The following is a 22,820-nucleotide window of genomic DNA, read 5'->3' on the forward strand; positions in this document are numbered from 1 at the left end:
TTTCGTTAGTTATGATTGAATCAGTCTGAGTCCAGTCTGAAGGGAGAAACCACATAGTAATAGGAACAGATAAAGTTTGATACAAATAATTATGAACTATATCAGTATTGAAGTAACAGAGGATTACCTAATAAGAAGTAAAAATAATTATAAAGGACATAGAAATAGCAGATGTATGAAGCAGCCACCACCGTTAGACCTGAGAGAGAGCATGCAAGGCTGAGATCAAGGCGTTACTGGAGAAGGCAGTTATGGGTGTGGGTCACTGAATGGTGGAGAAGTTGCTGTGGTGCCAATGGAACTTGCTGGAAATATTCCCCCTAGGGTGCTAGGGAAAGCTGTTCATAAGAGGTGTCACTTGAGGCACTCAACACAAAACTGCCCGAGCAGGTGCCAGCAGAGTTGCTGGCCACTGAACACTGCTGGCTGCAGTGCCCTGTAAGACCTTGCTGCTGGAGAAAGCCACATAGACTACAGGAACTGGATGCTAGAGAAGCCACCCACACTGCAGGAGCTGGCTAAGCAAGCACACAAGAAGCAGGAAGCAAAACCCAACCCTTTTTTCCTGCAATGTCTCTCCAGTCCCTCCCACTTGCAAAGCCTAATATCTTGCCAGGAGGCAAAGAAAAAATATTTAAAGGGCCCAGATGCATTTTCAGAGACCTGACAAAAAAGTTGAATTTGGAGATAAAAGTCAACAAATTGATAACTGACACTGTTGTTTTCTGATATTGTAGGGACTAAAAATATTAATATGAATATTCACAGAAATTCCCCCTCTCCCTATTCCCATTTCTAAGATATAAAAACCATTTGTGGTTCAGGCATCTATCAAGTCTGGGATACTGAACAGAGTGAGGCAAAGAAATAAACATAGTAAAACCATATTGATTTACATTATGAAGGAAGCAATCAGGGAGACCTTGGGAGAAGGGACCAGGGAGATAAAGAGCTACACGTGATGATTTTAGGAACATAATTTTAAGGAGAAGTACACTAAGAAGTAGTGTTCATGCTATACTAAATGGTTCTTTGGGAAATACAGAGTTAAAATAATTTTTTAAAATATTGTATAATATATAACTTTTCTTTGGAACTTTTTCATTTGCATGTCAGGAATAAACCTTTAAGTTGGTTTTATATTAATTTAGACACTGTTGTTGAGTTTCTTCTAAATACAACTCCATGCTGAGAGAAACCACAGAGGCCCAGCTTCAACTGGGTTACACTGATCACAACATTTTAAAGCATTGCAGATCTACTTGAAGGTGAGATTGGAAAGTGCTGAGCCCTATTTATTAATTCATAACTTTTAAATCCAAGTTAAAGCCCAGATGGTAGATGAGGCTATGGGAAGACGACTATTTTTGGAAAGTAACACTTATGTGTATATATTGATGATATGTATCTTTTTGTTATGTCTATAGAAGATCTGGACATTAAATTGTCCCCCAGCTACACTGAATAGCATATTCATAGCAACAATGTTTCATTACAGATACTACTTACTTTTTGGGATGAGTCTTTTGAGCTAACCATTGATGAAAGGGAGAGGGCTCCAATCTTGTTTATATCCTACTTAAATGTTAAACATAGATCTAAAATTCACTATTAGTATGCTATACCGTTACCCTATCCACACAGTAGACTTGCCTAGTGTCATCTAACTGCTCTTTTTGCTTCTATTTTGTACTACTGCAACTTGTGTAGACTGTTTTTGAGGTGTCAACAAATATCAGGTTTTTTCATCTATGTTTTTCATAGTAGTAGCTGAGGCTACTACAATTGCTGGTATTCTTCGGACAACTCCTGCTCCTATATTCTATACATTAATTCCTATGAGGTGACAACAACTAAACATGCTCCATGAAATATCCAAATTTTCATTAGAGTCCCTCAAGGTTGATATTAGAGTTCCCTATGGTCTCAGAGAGATTAAGTGGCTTGCCCAAGTCACAAAGCCAGTGAGGATCCAAACCCAAGTTTGTCTCACTCTGTGCTGTCCCTATAAAAAGGCTGTCCCTATAAAATATATAAAATCATCTATCTAGTAAGACTAAGGAGAAATGCACAAACTGAAGAATGCAGAAGAAGTTTCAAATAAACTTCATAAGTCTTAGAAGGAAAAAACTAATTTTCTTATTTCTTTATTGTTATGACTCACATAATTGTTAGCCAGATTTTGGGAGTGAGCGTTTTATCACGCTTAGGAGGAGGGAGAGATACCTTCCATACATTTCTCTCCATTCCAGTTTAGAAAATGTGAACGTGCTAGATTCTGGGAAGTGACATTTGGGTTTTGTGTTTGAAGACCATAAAGGGTATCTGCTGAAGAGTTGGCAAAGAACAACTTCTAACCATGTGCAGAGGCACTCATTTGAGAAAGGATAAGGGAGACCAGAAAAGACTATAGCAAGAGCATTTGGTAGAATGTATCAATAATACCCAATAAGCAATTTATTTTGGAGTTGGACAATGCTAATATTTTATCACTCTATTATTCTTCCCCATTGGCACATATGTGTGTTTGAGTCTCTTAAATCTTAAAAGCAACAATGATAAGAGAAACTCCAACCCTCTTTGGCTTTATGGTCAACTGAATTGAAAACACCAGAATTCTTTTCTCTAAGGCATAACACTCTGCTGTAGGGACTATTAGACTGCAGAGAGGAATCTATAGCATTATGCACTTTCACAATTACTTGTGACATGCACTAATTAATCATCCTTTGGAAAATCGTATCTTATTTATGTTTGTGTTGCCATAATCAATGCCTTACATTCAAGATATTTACATAAACTCTAAGTTGCTGTATTTTAATTTCATGTGGTCTGAAATGATATCAAACTTTTAGGATAATGCTTTATATTTCTTATCAACCAGGTCTGTCAGTAATCTGTTGGTTTGAAAATACTTGTTCTATAATTTCCTGGCACTTGGGGGCCTTTTGAAACTGCCCTAAGACACGTGACTCCAGACAGGGTACCTGTTCTGTGAGATCTTTACAATGCCTTTTAACATACATGAGCTACATTTCAATATGTATTGTACTGAGCAGGTATTTAGCCACAGTTGATATTACTACAAGTAATATCAAGGTCTTAATGAATGGACAAGGTCTTAAACTGAAAGCAGGAAGTGAGCCGGAAGCATGGAACTATGAGGATGCTATAGTTGTAAGGGTCCTTTGATATTATCTAATCCAATCTCTCATTTTCCGGGGGAGAGAACACTGCGAACTAAGGTTGTTCAAAGTTACCCATCGGTTGAAGGTCTTTTTTTTTTTTTTTTTTTTTTTTGTGAGGCAGAGTCTCCCTCTTTCGCCCAGGCTGGAGTGCGGTGGCACGATCTTGGCTCACCACCATCTCCGCCTCCTAGGTTCAAGCGATTCTCCTGCCTCAGCCTCCTGATTAGCTGGGTTTACAGGTGCCTGCTACCACTAATGTTTGTATTTTAGTAGAGATGGCTTTTCACCATGTTGGCCAGCTGATGTTGAACTCCCGACCTCAAGTGATCCATTGTCTTGGCCTCCCCAAGTATTGGGATTTTAGGCATGAGCCACTGGGCCTGGCCGAAGGTCTTATGGAGACTAAAACTCAGGCATTCTCACAGGCTGATGTCTAACATATTCTGTAAGTGACCCTAAAATATCACAAGTATTGAACTGTTCAGTGACAATCAGCTGAAATGCTATAATAATCATCGGTATTTTTTGAATGAAACATATGCACCATAGTTCAAGTTTTCAGGTACCATCACATATTAAATTTCACACTATTTGAAACACGTATTTTAAAACTTTAAAGTAGAAATAACACTTTTTTAATTGAAAAAAGTTACTGAAAAACATAGATGAAAAAACCTGATATTTGTTGACACCTCAAAAACAGTCTACATATGTTACAGTAGTACATTTAGCTATTTTATGCATTTGGTTTCTTGCATAGTTTCCAAAACATTCTAGAAGACAGCAATACTTTAAATGGAGTCAGCTGGAGTTTTAAAAAGTATTTTAAGAAAACTATCAATTATGTGTGTCTTCTTTTGTCCTCCTGTATACCCAAGAGATCTCATTGGTTAATATTGATCTCTGCTTAGGCATTATCAAGGAAAGATTCAAAACTACTGTAATATCAACTCAACTAATCCATCAAAGCTTCAGAGGAATGTTCTTTTCACACCCTCCAACATTTTGTTTCTCCTTAGTCACAGGAGGTAACTGTTCCCTTGGAGCAAGCCATCTGTGAGACTTGTTAAGTTTTGGTTAAAATGGTCAATTGTGGCTTTTGTCTGAATCATGCGGCTCTTCCTTGTCAAAAGAGGCTGCTTTTCTACTGGGAGAATTGTCCGCAGTGTTCTGGGCGGGGCAGAGGCAGACATTTTTCTCTTTACTCTCTAATAACACTCAGCATCTGCTCCCTGCTAACTCCAGTGTGAATCCTAGAGTGGGAGGTGAATGGCTGTCCAGGGACATGAGTAATCTTGTTGGCATTAATGGTCAGCCTGGATTTAGCCACTACTCTGTCGTTAGGTAGTTCTACAGCATAGTGCTATGTTCGTGGAAGGGAAGGTCTAGGAAGGAAGCCTTAAGCTACTTGATGCTGCTTCTTAACCGGTCTTTGATGGTATTTCATAGTTTTTAAAGTGCTTTCCTATGATATCATTTAGTTGCAAAGACTGGGCAAGTGATGTAGGAGGCAAAGTTCTAAGATGGTCCCCACGATTCCCACCGGCTGGGGTGATTCCCTGGATTCCCTGAATAATCCCCTTGCAGTGAATGTGAGCAGAACCTACGGATATGATGAGACAGTCACTTCAATGTTTACAGTTAACCTATCTAAGACTCCATCTGAGCAGACTTGAAAGAGAGATTCTTCTTCTGACCCTGAAAGAGCAAATATCTGTGCTGGGAAAGAGCCTTGAGCATGCTGTGTGGTAGGGGCATTGCTGGAGCTGAGAGCGATCCCCAATGGACAGACAGCAAAACAGCCATCCTAGTCAGACAGCTGCAAGGAAACAAACTGCCAAAACTCTGAATGAACTTGGAAGTGGATTCTTTCCCCAGTGCCTCCAGATGAGAACACAGTCTGGCTGACACCTCAATTTCAATTTTGTGAGACCCTGAGCAGAGAACCCTGCCCTTCTGACCAACAGGATATGTGTTATAATTAATGAGTGTTGTTTTAAGCCACTACATTTGTGGCAACCGGTTATAAAGCAACACAAAATTAATAACAAGCAAAACCAGGGAATGTTATGACCATTTCATCGATAAGGAAATTGGTTCCGAAAGATGAACTGATTTTCCTAATTGTATTCTGAAAATTAGTGAGACCTGAGACTGATACCTTGAATTCTCATTTGTACTTCAGCATTCTTTCCACAGGACTGTAATGCTCTACACTAATGAGAATTATTGGTAGATTTTCCTTACCCCTGCCCACCAACAAGATGGATAATGCATAATATATTGTGTTCTTAAAAGAGTTCAATGCAGAGTAAAACAATCATTTTATTGATTCTTATGTCAGTTCTGTAGCATAATGAATACATTAATCATAATCATATTAAATGTTTAACTGGTAGTATTTTAAAAGAGTCTTGAGTCAAGTGTTAATCCTCATCACTAAATAAACAGCATTCCGAATAGTCAAGATTGGGAAATGTGATAGGTAATTCAACCCACTTTTTGTATTGTTTCTTTGTTGAATTATTTTTGAAAACCACTACAAAATTCCTTATTTTGAGACAAGGCAAATCTAAGCCTTTGTGCACCATCATTGTTCCCCAAGCCTAGAAAACAAAAGAGAGAGCAAGAGGAAAATTAAATGCACATGCAATTAAACATTCCTTTTGGCTAAAGTAAAATCAGGCCCACAGCAATTTACTCACCTGGCCACATTTGCAGATGATTTCACCATTTGTTTGATAGTCTGCACACTTCTTTTGCAGGGCTTTGTTTTCTCTTACAATGTAAAGTTCCCTATAAGCATCAAAGGGAAAGAATCATCACAGAGAACTGACAAAATACCAACGTGTAGTTCATGGGTTTTTGGACCTGGAGCTCAACCACATGCCTGCAGTATTCTACATGGCATTCCTTCCTTCCCTCCTGCTTGCCAGGCATGTTATGGCAACTAAGGCAATGCTTCTCTTCTACACATACTTCTCAATGGGCATGTTGCCTTTTGTAACTTCTTTCAAGTCTGTTGGTTATATTAACTTGAGTTTAGTTGTTCAAAAATTTGAGAACAAATGATGAGCATACAAAAATACATGCCTTGGATCAAAATGGCTTTGGTTCTTACACTTCTCTTTTCTTGCACCAGTGCAGTTTATTTAAAACATAGACATTTAAAACAGGAATATAATTGAGAGGCTAAAGGAGAGGAAGTTGTAAAATAAATGAATCTCATTTGCACTATTTTGAAAGAACATTTACAATGCAACCTGCTTCACCCCTTGTGGAAAAATTTAAAGATGGGTCTTTCTGGACTCACTTGAATTCTGGGGTCATATTGACATGATGCATTTTCTCAATTACATGGATATCTTCCCCAGAACAGGCTAGCACGCTGCAGTTTTTGCAAAGGAAAGTTATTAGTGATGGGTTATTCTTGTAATGCTTGGCAATACTTCTCTTGGTTTTCATTTTCTTTTCCATTATACTTTGCATCTGTAATTCCAAAATCTGGACAGAGAAAGGAATAGTCAGTGGTTTCAGGTTTGTTTTCTTTCCTCAGTTTCATAGAAGTAAGTCTCCTGAAACTTAGAGGTCTTAGTTGTGAAAATATACAGTTAGCTCATGGTCTAGGAAATAAAAATAATGAGATAATAACCCTTCCCCCAAAGAACTTGGTATATAATCATCTCCTGTAACCATGAAAATATGCAATCTTTAGGTGTTCAAAAAGTAGCCCATTCCATTTCAGAAAAGTTATATTGTGAGAAAGTCCTTAGCAATATTCAACAAAAATTCTCTGTCTAGCCTACCCATTTGTTTTATTTATTTATTTATTTATTTATTTATTTATTTATTTAGATGGAGCCTTGCTCTGCTGCCCAGGCTGGAGTGTGGTGGTACTATCTCGGGTCACTGCAACCTCCATCTCCTGGGTTCAAGCGATTCTTCTGCCTTAGCCTCCCGAGTAGCTTGAATTCCAGGCACCTGCCACCATGCTCAGCTAATTTTTGTATTTTTAGTAGAGATGGAGTTTTGCCATGTTGCCCAGGCTGGTCTCAAACTCTTGATCTCAGTGATCCACCTGCCTCAGCCTCCCAAAGTGCTGGGATTACAGGCATGAGCCACTGTGCCAGCCTATCCATTTGCTTTAATTCTGCTCCATAAAATAGGTCTAAACGTCCTCCCACATGGAATCTCTTTACTAAACACTGTTATTACATTACCAACGTCTTCTCTAATCTATGCTAAGCACCTAAATTCCTTTAATCTTTTTTCATGCTTTATAATTTTCAGACCCTTCACCATCTTAATCAGTCTACTGTTTACACAGTTGTGGCAGAAACTGCTAGTTTTGCCCTCAGTGTCCATTTTCCCTAACAGAGTCATAATTTTATTCTGGGTGGAAATATGCTAGCTAAATGACTACATTTCCAAACCAGCAGTCAATGACATGTAAAAAGCTGTTGAGTGGAATTTTCAGAAAATCTTCTCAAAAAGTAGATAGCTGGCATGTGTACCTTTCACTCTTTCCATTTTCTTCTTACTTCCTGCCTAGAATGAGGATGTGGCAGCTGAAATTCTAAAAGCCATCTTCAACCATGAGAATGAAAGCCCAATGCTATAATGGCATAAAAGAGAGAGAAAAGGCCTGGATTCCTCATAGCATCATGGAGCCAATACTGCCTAGATTCCTTATGTGAGAGAATATGCCCATAAACATCTTTATTCTAGGCTCTGTGACTAGCAGCAGCACTTATTTTATAACAGAAATAATCTAGTTTATGTAACATATGAAAGTTGACATAGGGACTGACCAGTGTTTATACCAACACAACTTCATGGTAGAAAAATCTGGTTCTTGAATAATTTACCTCCAAACTAACCTCTCATAGATGAAATATTTATATTAAATTATGGAGGAAGTAATTGTTTTCTTTAAGACCGAGGGGAAATTTTCAGTAGAAGTAAGTCATCAGTGCAGATGAACAAAGCCCATCTCTTTGGCTCCTAACTCTACATTTTAGATCTCCCTTCAAGGCAGCCACATATAGCATAGAAAAGAGAATAAAACCTTGCAAGCAAGCTCGGAGGCTATATAATAGGTTAATCAGACAAGTACCAAGATGAATTTCCTATGTAAATTATAGCAAAATACATTGAAATATTTTTCCCTAAAAGTTAAAATAGGTTACTTTTATAAGACATTTACAGTTCAGTGAGCTGATAAGGTAATTATAGGATCACATACATGTGGGAATTAAGAAATGTGTATGAATGAGTCAGAAAAAAAATAAAGCCAAGGTAAGCGTATGGATTTGTAATCACGACATCAGAAGCTAAAAGACTAACTCTAAAATAGCAAAGGAATTTGAAGTAACTAGAGGGGCAAACAAACAAACAAACAAACAAACAAAAGAACTCATAATAAATATACAAGAGGCACAGCTACAATCAGCCTCAGTCCAAATAGAGTGTAATAATGTAGCAAAAGTTGAATCAATGCTAGAGAAAAACCTTTATGATGATCAACTTGCTCCTAGAAGTCTGATTTAATCTTAAGAAGCTCTGTTATGTATAAACTGTGCTTATGGCATGGAAAAAAGATTTCATCTTATCTGTCAATTCTCATTATTCATTAGTGGTTGCCTGAAGATTGTGTTGAGAAGGATGCTCAAATTAGAAGAAAGTAAACATCTTCCCAGTAGCAATGTTTTCTACAGGCTTTGAACAGGTTACTAGTGGCGTGTACCCCTCCTTCCCCATTGCCACTCCTACTTTCAGTTCATCTACCCAAAGTCGTTTTAGGAGGGCAGGTTTCTTGGCCAAAGGAGACCTAAAAATATAGTCCACTCTGGGGCCTCCAAAGGGACAGTGCCTTATTCTAAAGAATGTCTGGAAGAGTTTGACCCTTAAACTCCAGAGATTGTCCTAGTGTTGACCCCCAAAAAACTACTCTTAAAACATCAGTCTTTGTAAGCATCTACTTGATTAATTCTCTTAGAATATTAACTGGGAGGCAGTAACTTTCCAGTGGCATAATTTGGTGACAAAAGTTTGATTTGATACTCTAAAATGTTTGCTTTGCCTTGTATTTAAAGCAGTTTTAAAATAAAGGTTTGTGCAGAAACCTGGTCAGGAAACCTTGGAGTTGGTAACAGCAATGCACACCAATTTGAAAGCATTCCTTTAGTGAAACTCTATTTAAGGTAGAGCCAATTCCAATGTTAAGAAACTAACATTCACACCCATATGCAAGGGTGTGAATTTTCTTCTAAATGGATTGTTTGCTATTATAGTAGTTACAGTCTTTAATTCAGTGGTATGGGGGATTTCCTGAAATACTATAGAAATACATTCTTTCTTCACTGCATTCCTTTGCACAACTTAAATGACTGTGCGTTAGTAAATTGAGATGTAGCTAGATGACATATTCTGTATTTTCTTATCATTCAGATGCAGCTTCAGTGTCACTCCTTCTAAGAGACCTTCCTCAACCACCCAGTTGAAAGTATCCATCTAGTCTATGCAGCCATAAAAAAGGATGAATTCATGTCCTCTGTAGGGAAATGGATGAAACTGAAAACCATCATTCTGAGCAAACTATCGCAAGGACAGAAAATCAAACACTGCATGTTCTCACTCATAGGTGGGAATTGAACAGTGAGAACACTTGAACACAGGGCGGGGAACATCACACACCAGGGCTTGTTGTGGGGTCGGGGAAGAGGGGTGGGATAGCATTAGGAGAAATACCTAATGTAAATGACGAGTTAATGGGTGCAGCACACCGACATGGCACATGCATACATATGTAACAAACCTGCACGTTGTGCACATGTACCCTAGAACATAAAACATAATAATAAAGAAAAAGAATTTCAAAAACTACAAAAAAAGAAAGTATCCATCTAGTCAGTTGTTTCATATCATCCTATTCTAATTCTCTTTACTTATCTTGATATGTTATATTTCTTGTTTTTTAATGTTTGTTTACTGTTTCTGTCCTCCAAATCTCACCAGGCTCACACTAGAAATATAAACTTCATGCAGCAGGAGTCTTACGTGTTTTGTTTGCCTCTGTTGGCTATTCCTGTAATGTTACCTGGCACACAGTAAGCATTTCATCTACATTTCTGAAATTAAAAAACGGTGCCTTTACAAACAAATTGGGTCAAACCAAAATCACCATGTTGGATTGAATCAGTGAGTTGCAGCAGTCTTTCTGGAACAAGGCAGCGTAAATTTATATTATCAAAATTTATGGTTGATTTTACTGGAAGGAGCAATGGCTCCCCGATAATTTTCTGCCCACTATGGATCTCGATTCTCTGCATGTGAATTCGGATTAAGCACAGTTCACTAAACAGAAATTTATAATTCAGCACAATTTTTGTCTGGAGAATGAGTCACAGAGATATCAATGGCAACCACATGCCACCATTTTTAAATGAAAATCAAATTCAGCGGTAGCCAACAATACCTTATGAGCATACTCCTCTGGTTTCATATTTTGAACAGAGTGTATAGCTTTATACATCATCTTCTCTCGGAAATCATTAACTGTCTCACGTTCGATAACTCCTGAACCGCTGTGAGCAACCAGGACGTAGGTGCTCTCATCAGCTCTGGCTCGACCACGGGCCTGAAAACACAAATAAATCAAGTAAATGAATTTGTATCACAGCATACTGTGATACAAATCCTCCTGTTTTTTTCTGGGAATGATATTCATTGCTCAAAATGAAATGATATTGGGTTGTTCAGCATGCCAGTCTTTAAATGGGTAAAGTTAGTTATTAATCCATTCCTTGTAAGTGAGCTCTTTGAAACTTAAAATAGGCTTTAATATAGAAACAGTGTTCTAGAGTGATGATGATTAGGCCTCAATGACATAATATCATCCTGTCCAGCCTTTTTGCTCTCAGAAATTCTCTCTCAAACTATGAGAACCATGATCAATGAGGTGGACTGAGGAGTCGTCTTTCTTGGTAGGAAGCTGGGAGGAATGAATGGAGAGAAGTGTCATCTCCGACCTTGATACCAGGGCTGGTGAGAAGGCAGGTCAGTTTCTGGCATCCTACATTACATTCTTAGCACATTTTCCCATGGGAATATATTTACCATGTTGATAACTTTCTACAAGCCTCTTTAAGAAAGTGATATTCAGGTATATTTTGACTAATAGAAACTTCTGTGGCCTGGCCCAGGAGCCTATCAACTATAAAATTATCCTCAAGGAAAAATGTATTCTAAGTTTTATTACTAAGTTTATCACTGACTTACAAATAAATTCCTGAAATAAAATTATTTGCTAATTTGATGGCAGTCTGGTTATCTTAGTCTTCTATGACTTGCCTTTTATTCAAGGATGCAATTTAAATTATTTTAAAAACCCTTCAGTTAATTTTATAGGAAGAATAGTATATTAGTCAGCATAAACCTATGCCTACTCAACAGAAGGTTACAATAATTCCATTAACACAGGTGGGTAAGAGATAACGTGAAATCTGAATGAAAACAGAACATCTCACTCTTTTATTTATTTTTGCATTTATAAGTCTGCCCCCAACCAACATTTTATCATGAAAACTTCTAAACATACAGGAAATTGGAAAGGATAAGGGAGTAAAATGCAGAAACAGCAGGGCTCCCTCAGGTTTGGGCATGTTACTTCATCAGACAATTGTGGAACAGCGTACTTTAGATTCCTTGTCCAGTTGGGGGCTCACAGACATCCTAGGAATGAGGAGGCTGCTTTTGACTCTTAGAAATGGGGCTGGTGTCATGGTCCTGGAAAGCCTTAGGGTACAGAAATAGCCAAAGAGGAGTTGTTGTTTAAACATACAACAGGTATCTGGTTATCATATAAATTTACAGCAATATGAAAGGCAATAGTGCACAGCATTTTTAAAATGCTCTTTTAACAGGAAAAGGGCTTTGTTTTAAAAACTAAAAAGATGTTTTGTGCTGTTTAACTAAAAGAAAGCAATTAAAATAGGAACACACAAATAAAAATTAACATAATAAGTAAAGATATTTGAACGTACCTGGACCATGGCTATTTCATTGGTGACAAGACCATAACGGATAACAATGTTACATTCTTTAATATCCAGACCTTCTTCTGCCACTGTGGTAGCGATAAGCAGATTTATTTTTCCAGTGCGAAATTTACTAATGACTTCTTTTTGTTCATTCTGTAGAAACATTTTAATAAATTAAATTTTGTGATGCTAAACACATTAAAATCTTCTAATTAGAGGAAGAAATAATAAATTGCAACTGGTCAGTGTAAATCAAAGGATTAGATCATACATGGATTTGTTGCCATCTGTTTTTGGCATTGAACAAAGACATAATGGTGAGACAACATTTGATTTCCAATCTGGGATTACCACACAATAACAAAAATATTTCCATCATCCAGTCTGGAGGTGGGAAGACTATATTTTATGCCAAGGAAATAAACTGATGGGTGACTCCAGAGGAAGAAAGGAGGAGCTGTCGGTTGAGAAGAGAATATGACAATCAGAAAATAACATGGGCTTTTCCCCCACTACATTAACTTCAGAATCTTTAATATTTAGAGGAAAAGATGCAGAGATTCTTTGATATATTGTTTTCAGTTACAGACAAAATGCACACTGTATAAGCATTTGGTCACTTTAAGAACCATTTGAGTGAGAAGCTATGGAATATTCCTAAAAGGACACAAGAGAAACTGAAAACATTGGCTGCATCTAGGGAGGGGAGCTGGAAGACCAGAGGTCAGTGGTATGCCTTGTGCCTCATTAATTTTGAATGAGGCAAATACATTCTTGATTCAAACGGATAATATAAATAAAAATAAAAGAAGAGGTTATACAACTGTAATTAAAACTATTTTCAAATGAAAAAAGTCTGAATTTTGAAAGTCAATATAAATAAATTAAAATATGCCCTCTTATCCTTACATGGGAGAAATGAGTGAGCACAAACTTAGCTTGATATGGACAATGTGGTTTTATTTTAATAACCACTCTCATCAAAGCTGTTGGTCCAGTTGGCATTTGGTGCACATCCACACTGTGTTTTGCCCCCATACATTAAACAAAAATAAAGCTGCCAGACCAAACTATGTTCTTCCATCCCCTTCCCTTTCTTCTCAGAGGAACGTGAGTCCTTATTTGACTCCTAACTGTTGGAGGACCCTGTAGAAAGGCCTCTTTTGAGTCTTCTCTGAAAATTTCTCCCTCCTGCCCTCACATCTCCCCATAAAAACTTACATGTCCTTAGGTTTTAGTAGAAGATGCCTGTGTCTTAATTTGAAGGAGTAACTTTAATAACAAAAATTCCAGACAGTGTCAGATCTTCAAGTCACATCACATAGATGCCTAACACCATTGCTAAGGAGTTTGTCCACCCCAGTTTACAAGGTGAGGATGCAAGGAGTGGGGAAGGAAGGGAATATGTTCTGAATTTTGGTACATAGCCCCTAGGTTTGAAATGAATAAGGAGCAGAAAGTAGCTTGAACATAGGCTTTTCATTTGCACTCTACGTCTTTTTAAAGAGAAGCTTAGCTGTCTTACAATGAAAGTCATAATGCTAAAGCTAATATAAAAGAAATTTAAAAACAGAACTCATAAGAATCAACACAGACACTGTGAGACTGAACTTGAATTTTGCCTGCTAGCTTTCTGGAAGCTAAGGCAAAAAGAAAAACATACTAAGCAAACTACGTCTCATCAAAAAGAAGGAAGCAAACTTGTTACCTAAGGAAAATAGTACTTTCTCTGGCATTAATTTTATTGGCAGTGCTCACAGGAGTGCACGTAGAGGGTATATAAAGAGTTATAGTAACCATTTCAAGAATTTTTTCCCAGCAAACACTGAAACAGAATTAATTTGCTCCATTGGCTTGAATAGTGATAACTATAATAGAAAGTAAGTATTCATTTGTCCAGAAAGACTCAGGTCAATATGACCTTAACCCTCAGAAGAATATTTTACTCTAACAAGACATCATTGCTTTATGCATGCTTGTTATGTCTACAAGTGCCTTTTTTTCTTACCCAAGTGTTTTTTACTATGCTCACAGTAAGCAGCATGTAAACAAAATAAAACAAAACACCTTAAAAAGGAACAGAAAACCTACTTATCAGAATCCCAAATCTCTAATGTATCAAATTCTTTAATTTTTCCAAGTTTCCCTATAGGTCTCGTTCTATGTAAACGTATTTTGCATGGTTCTAGTTATAATGCACACATTTTTGTGAGAGTTTGAATTTTCCACTTGATACTACATTGCAATCATTTCTGAACTTTGTTATTAAGTTTACCTGTCACTCATTTTTGCAAGGGAAACTTAGAAAGTTCTTTCAATTATTATGTGGGAAAAATGACTCCTAAAACAACATGTAACCTTTCAAAAACCACAGATTTGGTTGCTATTAGACTTAGATTTTATTTCAAGAACACATGTTTTATCCTGTAAATGTATTTGTGGATAGTGAGAGGATTGGTAGAAAAAGACTAAAAACAATTTGAGAAGAGTAATAACAGCATAAGAAAAGAAGTTCAGGCTGAGCGCAGTGGCTCATGCCTATAATCCCAATACTTTGGAATGCAGAGGCAGAAGGATGGCTTGAGCCCAGGAGTTTAAGACAAGCCAGGGCAAGATAGTGGGACCCCTTTTCTACAAAAAAGATAAAAAAATTAGTTGGGTATGGTGGTGCACACCTAGAGTCCCAGCTGTTGGGGAGGCTGGGGCTGGAGGATTGCTTGAGCCTAGGAGGTCAAGGGTGCAGTGAGTCTTGATCATGCCACTGCTCCTCAGCCTGAGTGACAGAGGGAGACCTCGTCTGAAAGAAAAGAAGAAGAGGAGAAGAGAAGAGAAGAGAAAAGAAGAAGAAAAGAAGAGAAAGAAAAGAAAAGAAGTCCAAAAGGATATTTATACCTGTGTCATGGGTTTGAACTCACTGCTGTGTCCAGCTCCTATCAGATGATGGGCTTTGACTCCTACTTCAGCAAATTTTTCATTTTCGGTAATCCATTGGGAAAGTGCATATGCACTCTGTCGTGTTTTTGTAAAGATTATTCCTCGTGCTGATTCCTCAGTCCTAGTATATTGCTCCATTATGGTATTTCTTAATTTGGTCAGCTTTTCATTTTCATATTCTGGATTTTCAGCCAGTTTTTTCAACATTTTATTGTTTTCTTCAAGAAATAATTACAGTTGATATGTTAACAAGCTTTATTTAGCCATTCCACAATGTATAGATATATCAAACATTTTGTACACCAAAAAATATCCAGTTTTGTTGATTAAAAATTAATTAATTTTAAAACTACTTGAAAGAAAAGTTTAGTAAAGCATACAACAAATTACACTAGAAGGTTTCATGAATTGTGGCTCATCTACAGTCTTGCACTATATCTAATAATTAGGATGGTTTAATAAATAAATTCATTACAATTGTTTTGGCAATAAAACTGAATGACCAAATGACTGTGATCATACAACTGGTAGTTAATCTGGTCATATAATTAGAAATAGTTCCAATCTGAGTGGGATTTCGTCTTTCAAAACATATTTCTCTTTTTGGAGAGCTTATGAGAAGCAGTAACTTCATGTTGAAAAGGTAAATGAATGAGACCATTTGAATCTTACCAAAAAATAAAGTCATGAGAAATCTATCTGTTTCATCCAGTTTCAAAGGTTTCCTTAAATCATCCTCATCTTCATCACCATCACAATACTCATCATCACCACCCTCATCACTATCATCTTCTATGACTGCAAACTTCTTATCTTTCTCTTCATTATAGAAAGTTTCAAGATGATTATATGCATCTATCATTCGAATTGTGTCATTAATTTGTAGGGCCTCATTGTACTTCCTCAAATGTTCTGCACAAACACGGTCTTTGCGATTTCCTTCTTTTGCAGCTGTGAAAAAATATATTACGTAAGTGAAATAATAAGCATATAAACCTCCTAAAATTGTGCCATGGACTTGAATATATTTATGTTACTAACTCCAAAACTGGCTTGGTTTTAAAATGGGCAAGTTAAGGCTCAAAATGTGTCCTGAGCTCTGAAACAGGGCAAGTTTTCCAATTCCTAGACTTGCTGCTTGAGTTCTGCCTGAGCAAAAACATGTAGCTGATGCACAGAGGAATGGCATGAAAATATATTAGTTGAGTTTGCCTTTGGAGACAGAGCTATTAATATTTATCTCAATACCTTAAATATACAATAAATATAAGACTCTGGAGACAAAGAGAAAATTGGATAATATTGGAATCTCTTTTCTTAGAAAAGGAATTAGAACATGTTTATTATACTTGTCCTACACAGAACACAGAAATTCTATATGGAACTACTTTTGCTTTTAATTTCTTGGGGGAATCTGTGATACAGTCATCTGAAATCTTGGCATAAACATAGGATAAACTAAGTGTTAGGTCCAAACCTAAATTACCTTTTTTTTCCATTTGAATGGCCCATTGTTCATAGGGTTGAGTTCCAAAATCTGACATTGGACTCATTTGACAATAAGTTTGAATCCTTGTCATTATTTCTAGAAGTTTCTCTTTAAATGGATCCTAAAAATAAAGTACACACTTATTCTTATATATTCTTATTGTTAAAAGAATAACATTACTTTTGTTAAAATAATTTCTAGGTTATAATAAATCTGATTTGGAATCTTTGTTTAGACAAAGTAACAGGTTAGTGTCCCATCACTTGTCTGTACATTTATTTTTGTCAGCTTCTCTTTTAAGTCTGCCATCAAGCCACCCCCACACCAACACCTTGTTACCTCTGCTGTAATCTCCAACTTAAAAAGTTAATGAAAGTAAAGTTAATGAATGATATAAACCTTGTATGTTAAAGGTAACTTAGAAAACACACATTGCATTAATGCCACAATTATTTAGAAAGCTTACAATGTAATTTAAGAAACATTCCCCCTTTGTAAAACTGGGTTTCAGTATTATTTCGACCAAAATAAAAAGTTGAAGTACAGTCTGAATAAAAGCCAGAAATAAAGGAGTGCATGCTATATGATTCCATTTATATAAAGTTCAGAATCAGTGAGAACTCATTTTTGTTTGAGAAGTCAAGATAGTGGTGACTCCTGGGGCATGGTGACTGGAAGGGGGAACCAGGAGCTTTTGGGGTACTGGCAATGTGCCGTCTCTTGATTTGGATTTTGTTTACATATGTGTATTCAGTTTATGAAAATTCAGCAATCTGTACACATATGCATTTGTACTTTTCTGTATGTATGTTATGCTTCAAAGTATATAAAAAATTAAAGTAAGTTTAAAAAATGGCAAATTCTTTTAAAAATGTACCTGAGAAATGTAGTTTTGAAAATCTTAATGAGTAGAAATATGCACTTAAAATTATCATTTAAAACCAAATAAGTAACAAAAAAGGGAAAGTGAATAAAATATATTCAACTGTAATAGTACAGCTGGAATAGATAGCAGTCTTTTTCAGAATTTAAAAAAAGAGATATACGGAGGCTAGTTACTAACATTGGTTTAGTGCCTACTATATTTCAATCTTGTTTAATCTACTATTCATATATCATATCATTTGATCCCAACATTCTTATTTTCAATGGTATTATCAAGTACATATGGCCAGAATTTGTAACGCTTTCTAAATTTTACAAAATAAAGTATTGACATAATTTACTGGCCAAAATGTCCAAATTGACTCTCAGTTTATTTTTATAATTCCTGAAAAATTCATCAGAAAGGTATCATTAAAGTAAATATTTCACTTCTTTACCATTGCACTGTTTTCCTAAGAAAGTAAATATACAAGTATGCAAATTAGGTAGGATTCCCATTATCATTGCCAAATGTAATTTGATAGCAACAAAATGGCTCTGTGGCATATCAGAAAATCAATCCTGGAATTCACCAAGAAAATTTAAAAGGCTAAAACGAACTGTCATAACCCCTCCAGCTTAGTTATACATCCCCCTGCTCATCGCCCCCCACTGTCCCTCATAACTCATATGTAGCAAACAATGAATGAGCTATTCCTCATGTAAATTAGCAAACTAAAAGAGGACTAGAGGGGAGAATTCACTGTAGTTCTTCACTGCCTAACATCAATTAAAAAAAAAAAAACCTGAAACTTGTTTGCTAAAGTTTTTAAATAATATTGTTCAAATGGTCAGTATAAAATAGCCTTTGCCATCTTTCAACTGAATGTGGTATTGCCAATCAAATAGATATAAAACGTTGAGCACATACTTCTCTGGTGTCATCTGCAATTGCAAACTTCTTGCATGGCTCCTGTATTTGGTTTTTCAGTTGATCAAGGTTTTCTTTAACAGTTTTAATAGTAAATGCATCAAGATTGGCACATAGCTGGAAAAGAGACATTTTTAAAATATTTATGCAATTATTTTTCCCATTCACTTTATTCAGTGTAGAATTATTTTTCATATAAAAAATATGTAGCATTAAATTGTAGTATAAATATGTAGTATAAAATTTCATGCAAGTAATATGTAGCATTGCTTGCTAAATATAGCATTTTAACATTGTTTTATTATGGATCTTACTAACCAACAATCAGTAACATTTGTCCTAATATAGGAAAAAGGAGCTTCTAAATCAAGTTGGTGGATAATTCCAGAGAAAAAGGTGTATTGATATTCATTCCTTAAATTCCATTTTCCAGGTGGAAAACTGACATGGAAAGAGTATAACAATTTACCATCATTGACAGAGAATGATTTTGAGATAACCAAGTTACATGAGGTATGTCAAAAATCATCTTGACATCCATGGATCATACTACCACCTTCTTCTACACATAAAGCAGGCAATGCAAAGCTGGGAACATCCTTAGCCTTGTTCCTGGATTATTAGACTGGAATTAGTCCTTAATCCCAGTAATAAATTATATTTTGGAGTCTATAATTGCATCTCTGAATGTTGTGTCTACTCTACATAATTTGTGTTGAATTCAACTTGAAGTAAGGGACTTAAAATTCAAATGCAATTGCCTTGGTACCAAAATAGTTCTTGGGCTACTATGATTTATTTAACACTCAAGTTTAACAGTAGTACTGTACGCGGTGTTACCATTTTGGGGTCGCTGACAAGCTCATCTTTAAAGATCTTCATATCCCTATTTCCCTTTGATTTGAATTACCTCGGTTCCTAGAATCACATATGAAACACAGAAAACGTAGTTTTGAAACTCTTGGAGTAAGACTTTATCATGTGTGACGAGAAACTTTCACAGTTTATGCATATTTCTATATCAAGTAGATCATTAAGTTTAACTATAAGAGTAGATGTTCAAAGAAGGCATTCTATTTGTCTCAACTTCACATTAATTATATCACTCACCATCATTTTTATGATATTGTTTTGTGTCATTGATATTTATTAAGGCATATTCATATTTTGTAGAAGACTGAGTATATTTATTGTACTAAAGCAAACAGATTTCAGTTAACTGATGATCACAACACTTGAACTCAACCTTATTGAACAAGACCAAGAAGTCCTGGCATTTGTTTTAGCTTTGCTTTCATTGGTTATACATAAAATTATGACTTACTTTTAAAACGTGTTCTTCGGCTTTAGCTTGCTTTGTGGCCCCTCCAACACCAGGTGAAGCTGTTAGTCCCAGTATCTGAGGAAGAGGAATCACTGGTTTGTTTTCTTTCTTGAGTCTATTGTTTTTCAACTTCTGCATCAAATAACGCCTCATGATGTTATTATACACTGCTTCCTTGTTGGTTTGATGACATTCATCAATGATGATGAGGGAAAAGTCTTCAAAGAAAATTCAAAGAGTTCATTTCTCCATACCAGCACACTACAGTGAGAAAATAACTTTAGACCAGTAATTGAGCTGCCTTGGGGATGCCTTCTCTTGGGCAGGACACAAGAGCAATCCACTTCCAGTTTTCAGGAGGGAGATCCAACTACACTAGCACCTGTACACATAGAAGTTCATATATACTAATCATGAAACTCCCTGTTAGATATTCTCCTTCTTTAATAGATAAGATTCAGAAAGTTTGCAGAGCTAAAAAGCATTAGATGTGGAATTCACATCCTGGCTTATTATAAAACAAATCTCAGGATTATACTTTTGTTCTTTAATGAAATATTTAATTTTAGGTTGGTGAATTTTATTTTTATCACATCAAGTGAAAACCACACTATTTAAAGAGGGAAAATTTTGCCTTGTTTTAACATTGCATTTAGTTACTATAAATTATTTTTACTTTTTTCCCCTTCTTTATCCTACGTTCTCATCCTATACCCCACAAAACACAAGGTTTGTATTTTTATTCCATGTTTCCGGGAAGCAGATCTAACAACATTCACTAGCAAATAAAGGAACTTGTCAGAATAAATGGAAAGTTCAGCGAGTGCTTGCCTTAATAATGGTATTCTTATGCAGAATAAAGTGGTCTAATTAAAAACTTATTTTTTTTGTTTCCTCCAGGAAGTAGAAGGATTTTAATAAAACCATAAGCAATAAAAGACAATTTAAACCAAAGTTAATTTTTATAAACATTTAAAAAATTAACAAATATAGACTTGTTATCATTAATATTACTATTAATTTTTTTAAAAAAAATAAACACTTAAACTGACCTGACAATTGAACACCAGCATCTTCTCCATTTTCCAAGTTTAAGAGGGAATTTTCAAGGATTTGAGCTGTACTGATAATAATATCACACGACTTGACAACTTCTGGAAATGATATTTTCAGTTGGGTATCACCACTTAATCCAATAACACGATACCATTTCTTCAAAAATGGTTTGAACTCCTTGCAGAAGAGCTGTTCAACTAACAGTACCTTAAAAAAAAGCGCGAAGATTTTTTAAAAGAGAGAAAGTTAGTCAAAGCCAAAGATGTGTTGATCAGAGGCTTGTTTGGCATCCAGCAATAAAAGTGGTATTTACATCATCGGTGAATCAGGCATAACAACTTTCTCATCATTCCTTTCATTCATCTGTCAATAAGTATTTATTATACCCTTGTTAGGTATAGGTATTTATGTCTGGGACGTAAAGATGTTTAAGATATGGTTGACAACTTTGAGGAACTCTGTCTAGCTGAGCATACAGACCAAGACTAAACAAAGCAAGACAAATTATTACAACACGATGTAATAATGCACCCCTAGAAACACACACAAAGTGACAGTTAAGAGAAGAAGCAACTGACCACTCAAAAAAGGGGAATTTGAAGGAATTTGAATCTAGTAAGCCATGAGTCAGTGAAAAGATAAACTGAAGCTAAGGTTGAATAAAAAATACATTTTTAAATTTGTAGAGCAGGGCCAGGTTATAAAGGGCTGCAACCATCAAGCAGAGTATTTTACATGTAGTATAACAGTTTACAGGATCCCTACAAGTTGTACTGTTGAAGTGATTTATTCCTGTTGTTTGTTTTGGATTAGACCAGAAGCAACAGGCCCACAGGACTAGAAGAATGAGGGAAGCACAAGTGAGGAGTTAGGGCATTGACTAGGAGAACAGATGTGAAGTGAAGAAATGAGCTGCTGAAATAGCTGTGATGGCTGAGCAAGAACAAACCCACAAGTAGACTTGGCAAAAGAAGTGGAAACTTCTGGTCCTTTTCAGCTGATTCTGTACATTGTAACATCTGCTAAAGGTAGCTGGGTTGACACCTCAATGCTACACATTACTAGTCACTCAAAATACCTTCTGGATTAGGGGAAAAAATATAAGGCCATCTTGAAGGTCATACCCTAGAAAGATTTATGCAATGGAAGCCCAGCAGTGTACAATATGGCAAACGGAGAGTTGGCAGGAAGAGTTTCAAGGGCAAGCTTCAAAGAATGCCCATTATATTCTTGATTCTTCATATTTCTACTGGAAATGCAATCAGTGGTTATCTTTCTCCTAGTCTGTAGGGTTTGTGATATTCATCTTTTTACTTGAGGTAAGCCCCACTTAGGTGTTACATAAGGAATTGTTGATCCCCCTGGCTCAAGGGAACACCTTATGAAGAACACTGGTTTACATTGTTATTTAGTGGAAATGATGGAGGCTTCCAAAAGTAGATGTCTGGGGGGCTAGAAGAAGGGGTGGGGAAGAGTTAAAATGAAATGCATAAATTCTAATGAAGCAAAGTGGACTTAAAATCAGTAATTAAGTTGGCGAGTGGAAAAGAACATTACCTAACCACAAGGTGGAAAGGGTAGAAAGAGTAAGAAGAAAAACTTTCACTTCGTTTCTTTCTTTCTTTTTTTTTTTTCCAAAGTAAAGTCTCTCTGATCTACCTGTTACAAAAACACTTGAGAAGTTTGGAAAATGCTGACTCCTAAGTCCCACTCAAGAATTACTGAATCTAGGAACCATCTGTGGGGACAGAGGCTTGAAACTTTCACTTTAATGACTTTTAAGCCTTTAAAATTTGAGAGCCATGGTTCTACTCTTCTCTCTCTCTTCCACAAAGCCATTCCTGAATCATTTTCTGGAAGTATTCTTTCCATTCCACTTATGTAAGACAGAAGACTTCTGAGGAAAAGAATGGAAATTAAGTTTAGTGGAAAGAGATAGCATGATGGAGAAGGAAGAAAGCCCTGAAAACAGCTACTCTGGCCACTTACGTCT

General features: G+C 36.2%; 1 protein-coding gene across 2 annotated transcripts in view; it reads right to left on the bottom strand.

Moving 5' to 3' along the window:
• Positions 1 to 5,493: 5,493 nt before the first annotated feature.
• IFIH1 (interferon induced with helicase C domain 1) overlaps positions 5,494 to 22,820 on the bottom strand; it is a 51,789-nt gene continuing 34,462 nt past the window's right edge. For both annotated transcript variants that reach the window (XM_023217331.3, XM_023217330.3), the window contains 11 exons: positions 20,824 to 21,034; positions 19,772 to 19,989; positions 18,448 to 18,564; positions 16,650 to 16,773; positions 15,836 to 16,114; positions 15,122 to 15,381; positions 12,233 to 12,382; positions 10,666 to 10,827; positions 6,502 to 6,692; positions 5,894 to 5,984; positions 5,494 to 5,794 (listed from right to left, as the gene is read on the bottom strand). In XM_023217331.3, the coding sequence (XP_023073099.1) occupies positions 5,615 to 5,794; positions 5,894 to 5,984; positions 6,502 to 6,692; positions 10,666 to 10,827; positions 12,233 to 12,382; positions 15,122 to 15,381; positions 15,836 to 16,114; positions 16,650 to 16,773; positions 18,448 to 18,564; positions 19,772 to 19,989; positions 20,824 to 21,034 (1,983 nt within the window). In that variant the 3' untranslated portion in view covers positions 5,494 to 5,614. The remainder of the gene's footprint in view (positions 5,795 to 5,893; positions 5,985 to 6,501; positions 6,693 to 10,665; positions 10,828 to 12,232; positions 12,383 to 15,121; positions 15,382 to 15,835; positions 16,115 to 16,649; positions 16,774 to 18,447; positions 18,565 to 19,771; positions 19,990 to 20,823; positions 21,035 to 22,820) is intronic.

The sequence above is a fragment of the Piliocolobus tephrosceles genome, chromosome 11, assembly GCF_002776525.5.
Source record: "Piliocolobus tephrosceles isolate RC106 chromosome 11, ASM277652v3, whole genome shotgun sequence".
NCBI classification, from domain to species: Eukaryota; Metazoa; Chordata; class Mammalia; order Primates; family Cercopithecidae; genus Piliocolobus; species Piliocolobus tephrosceles.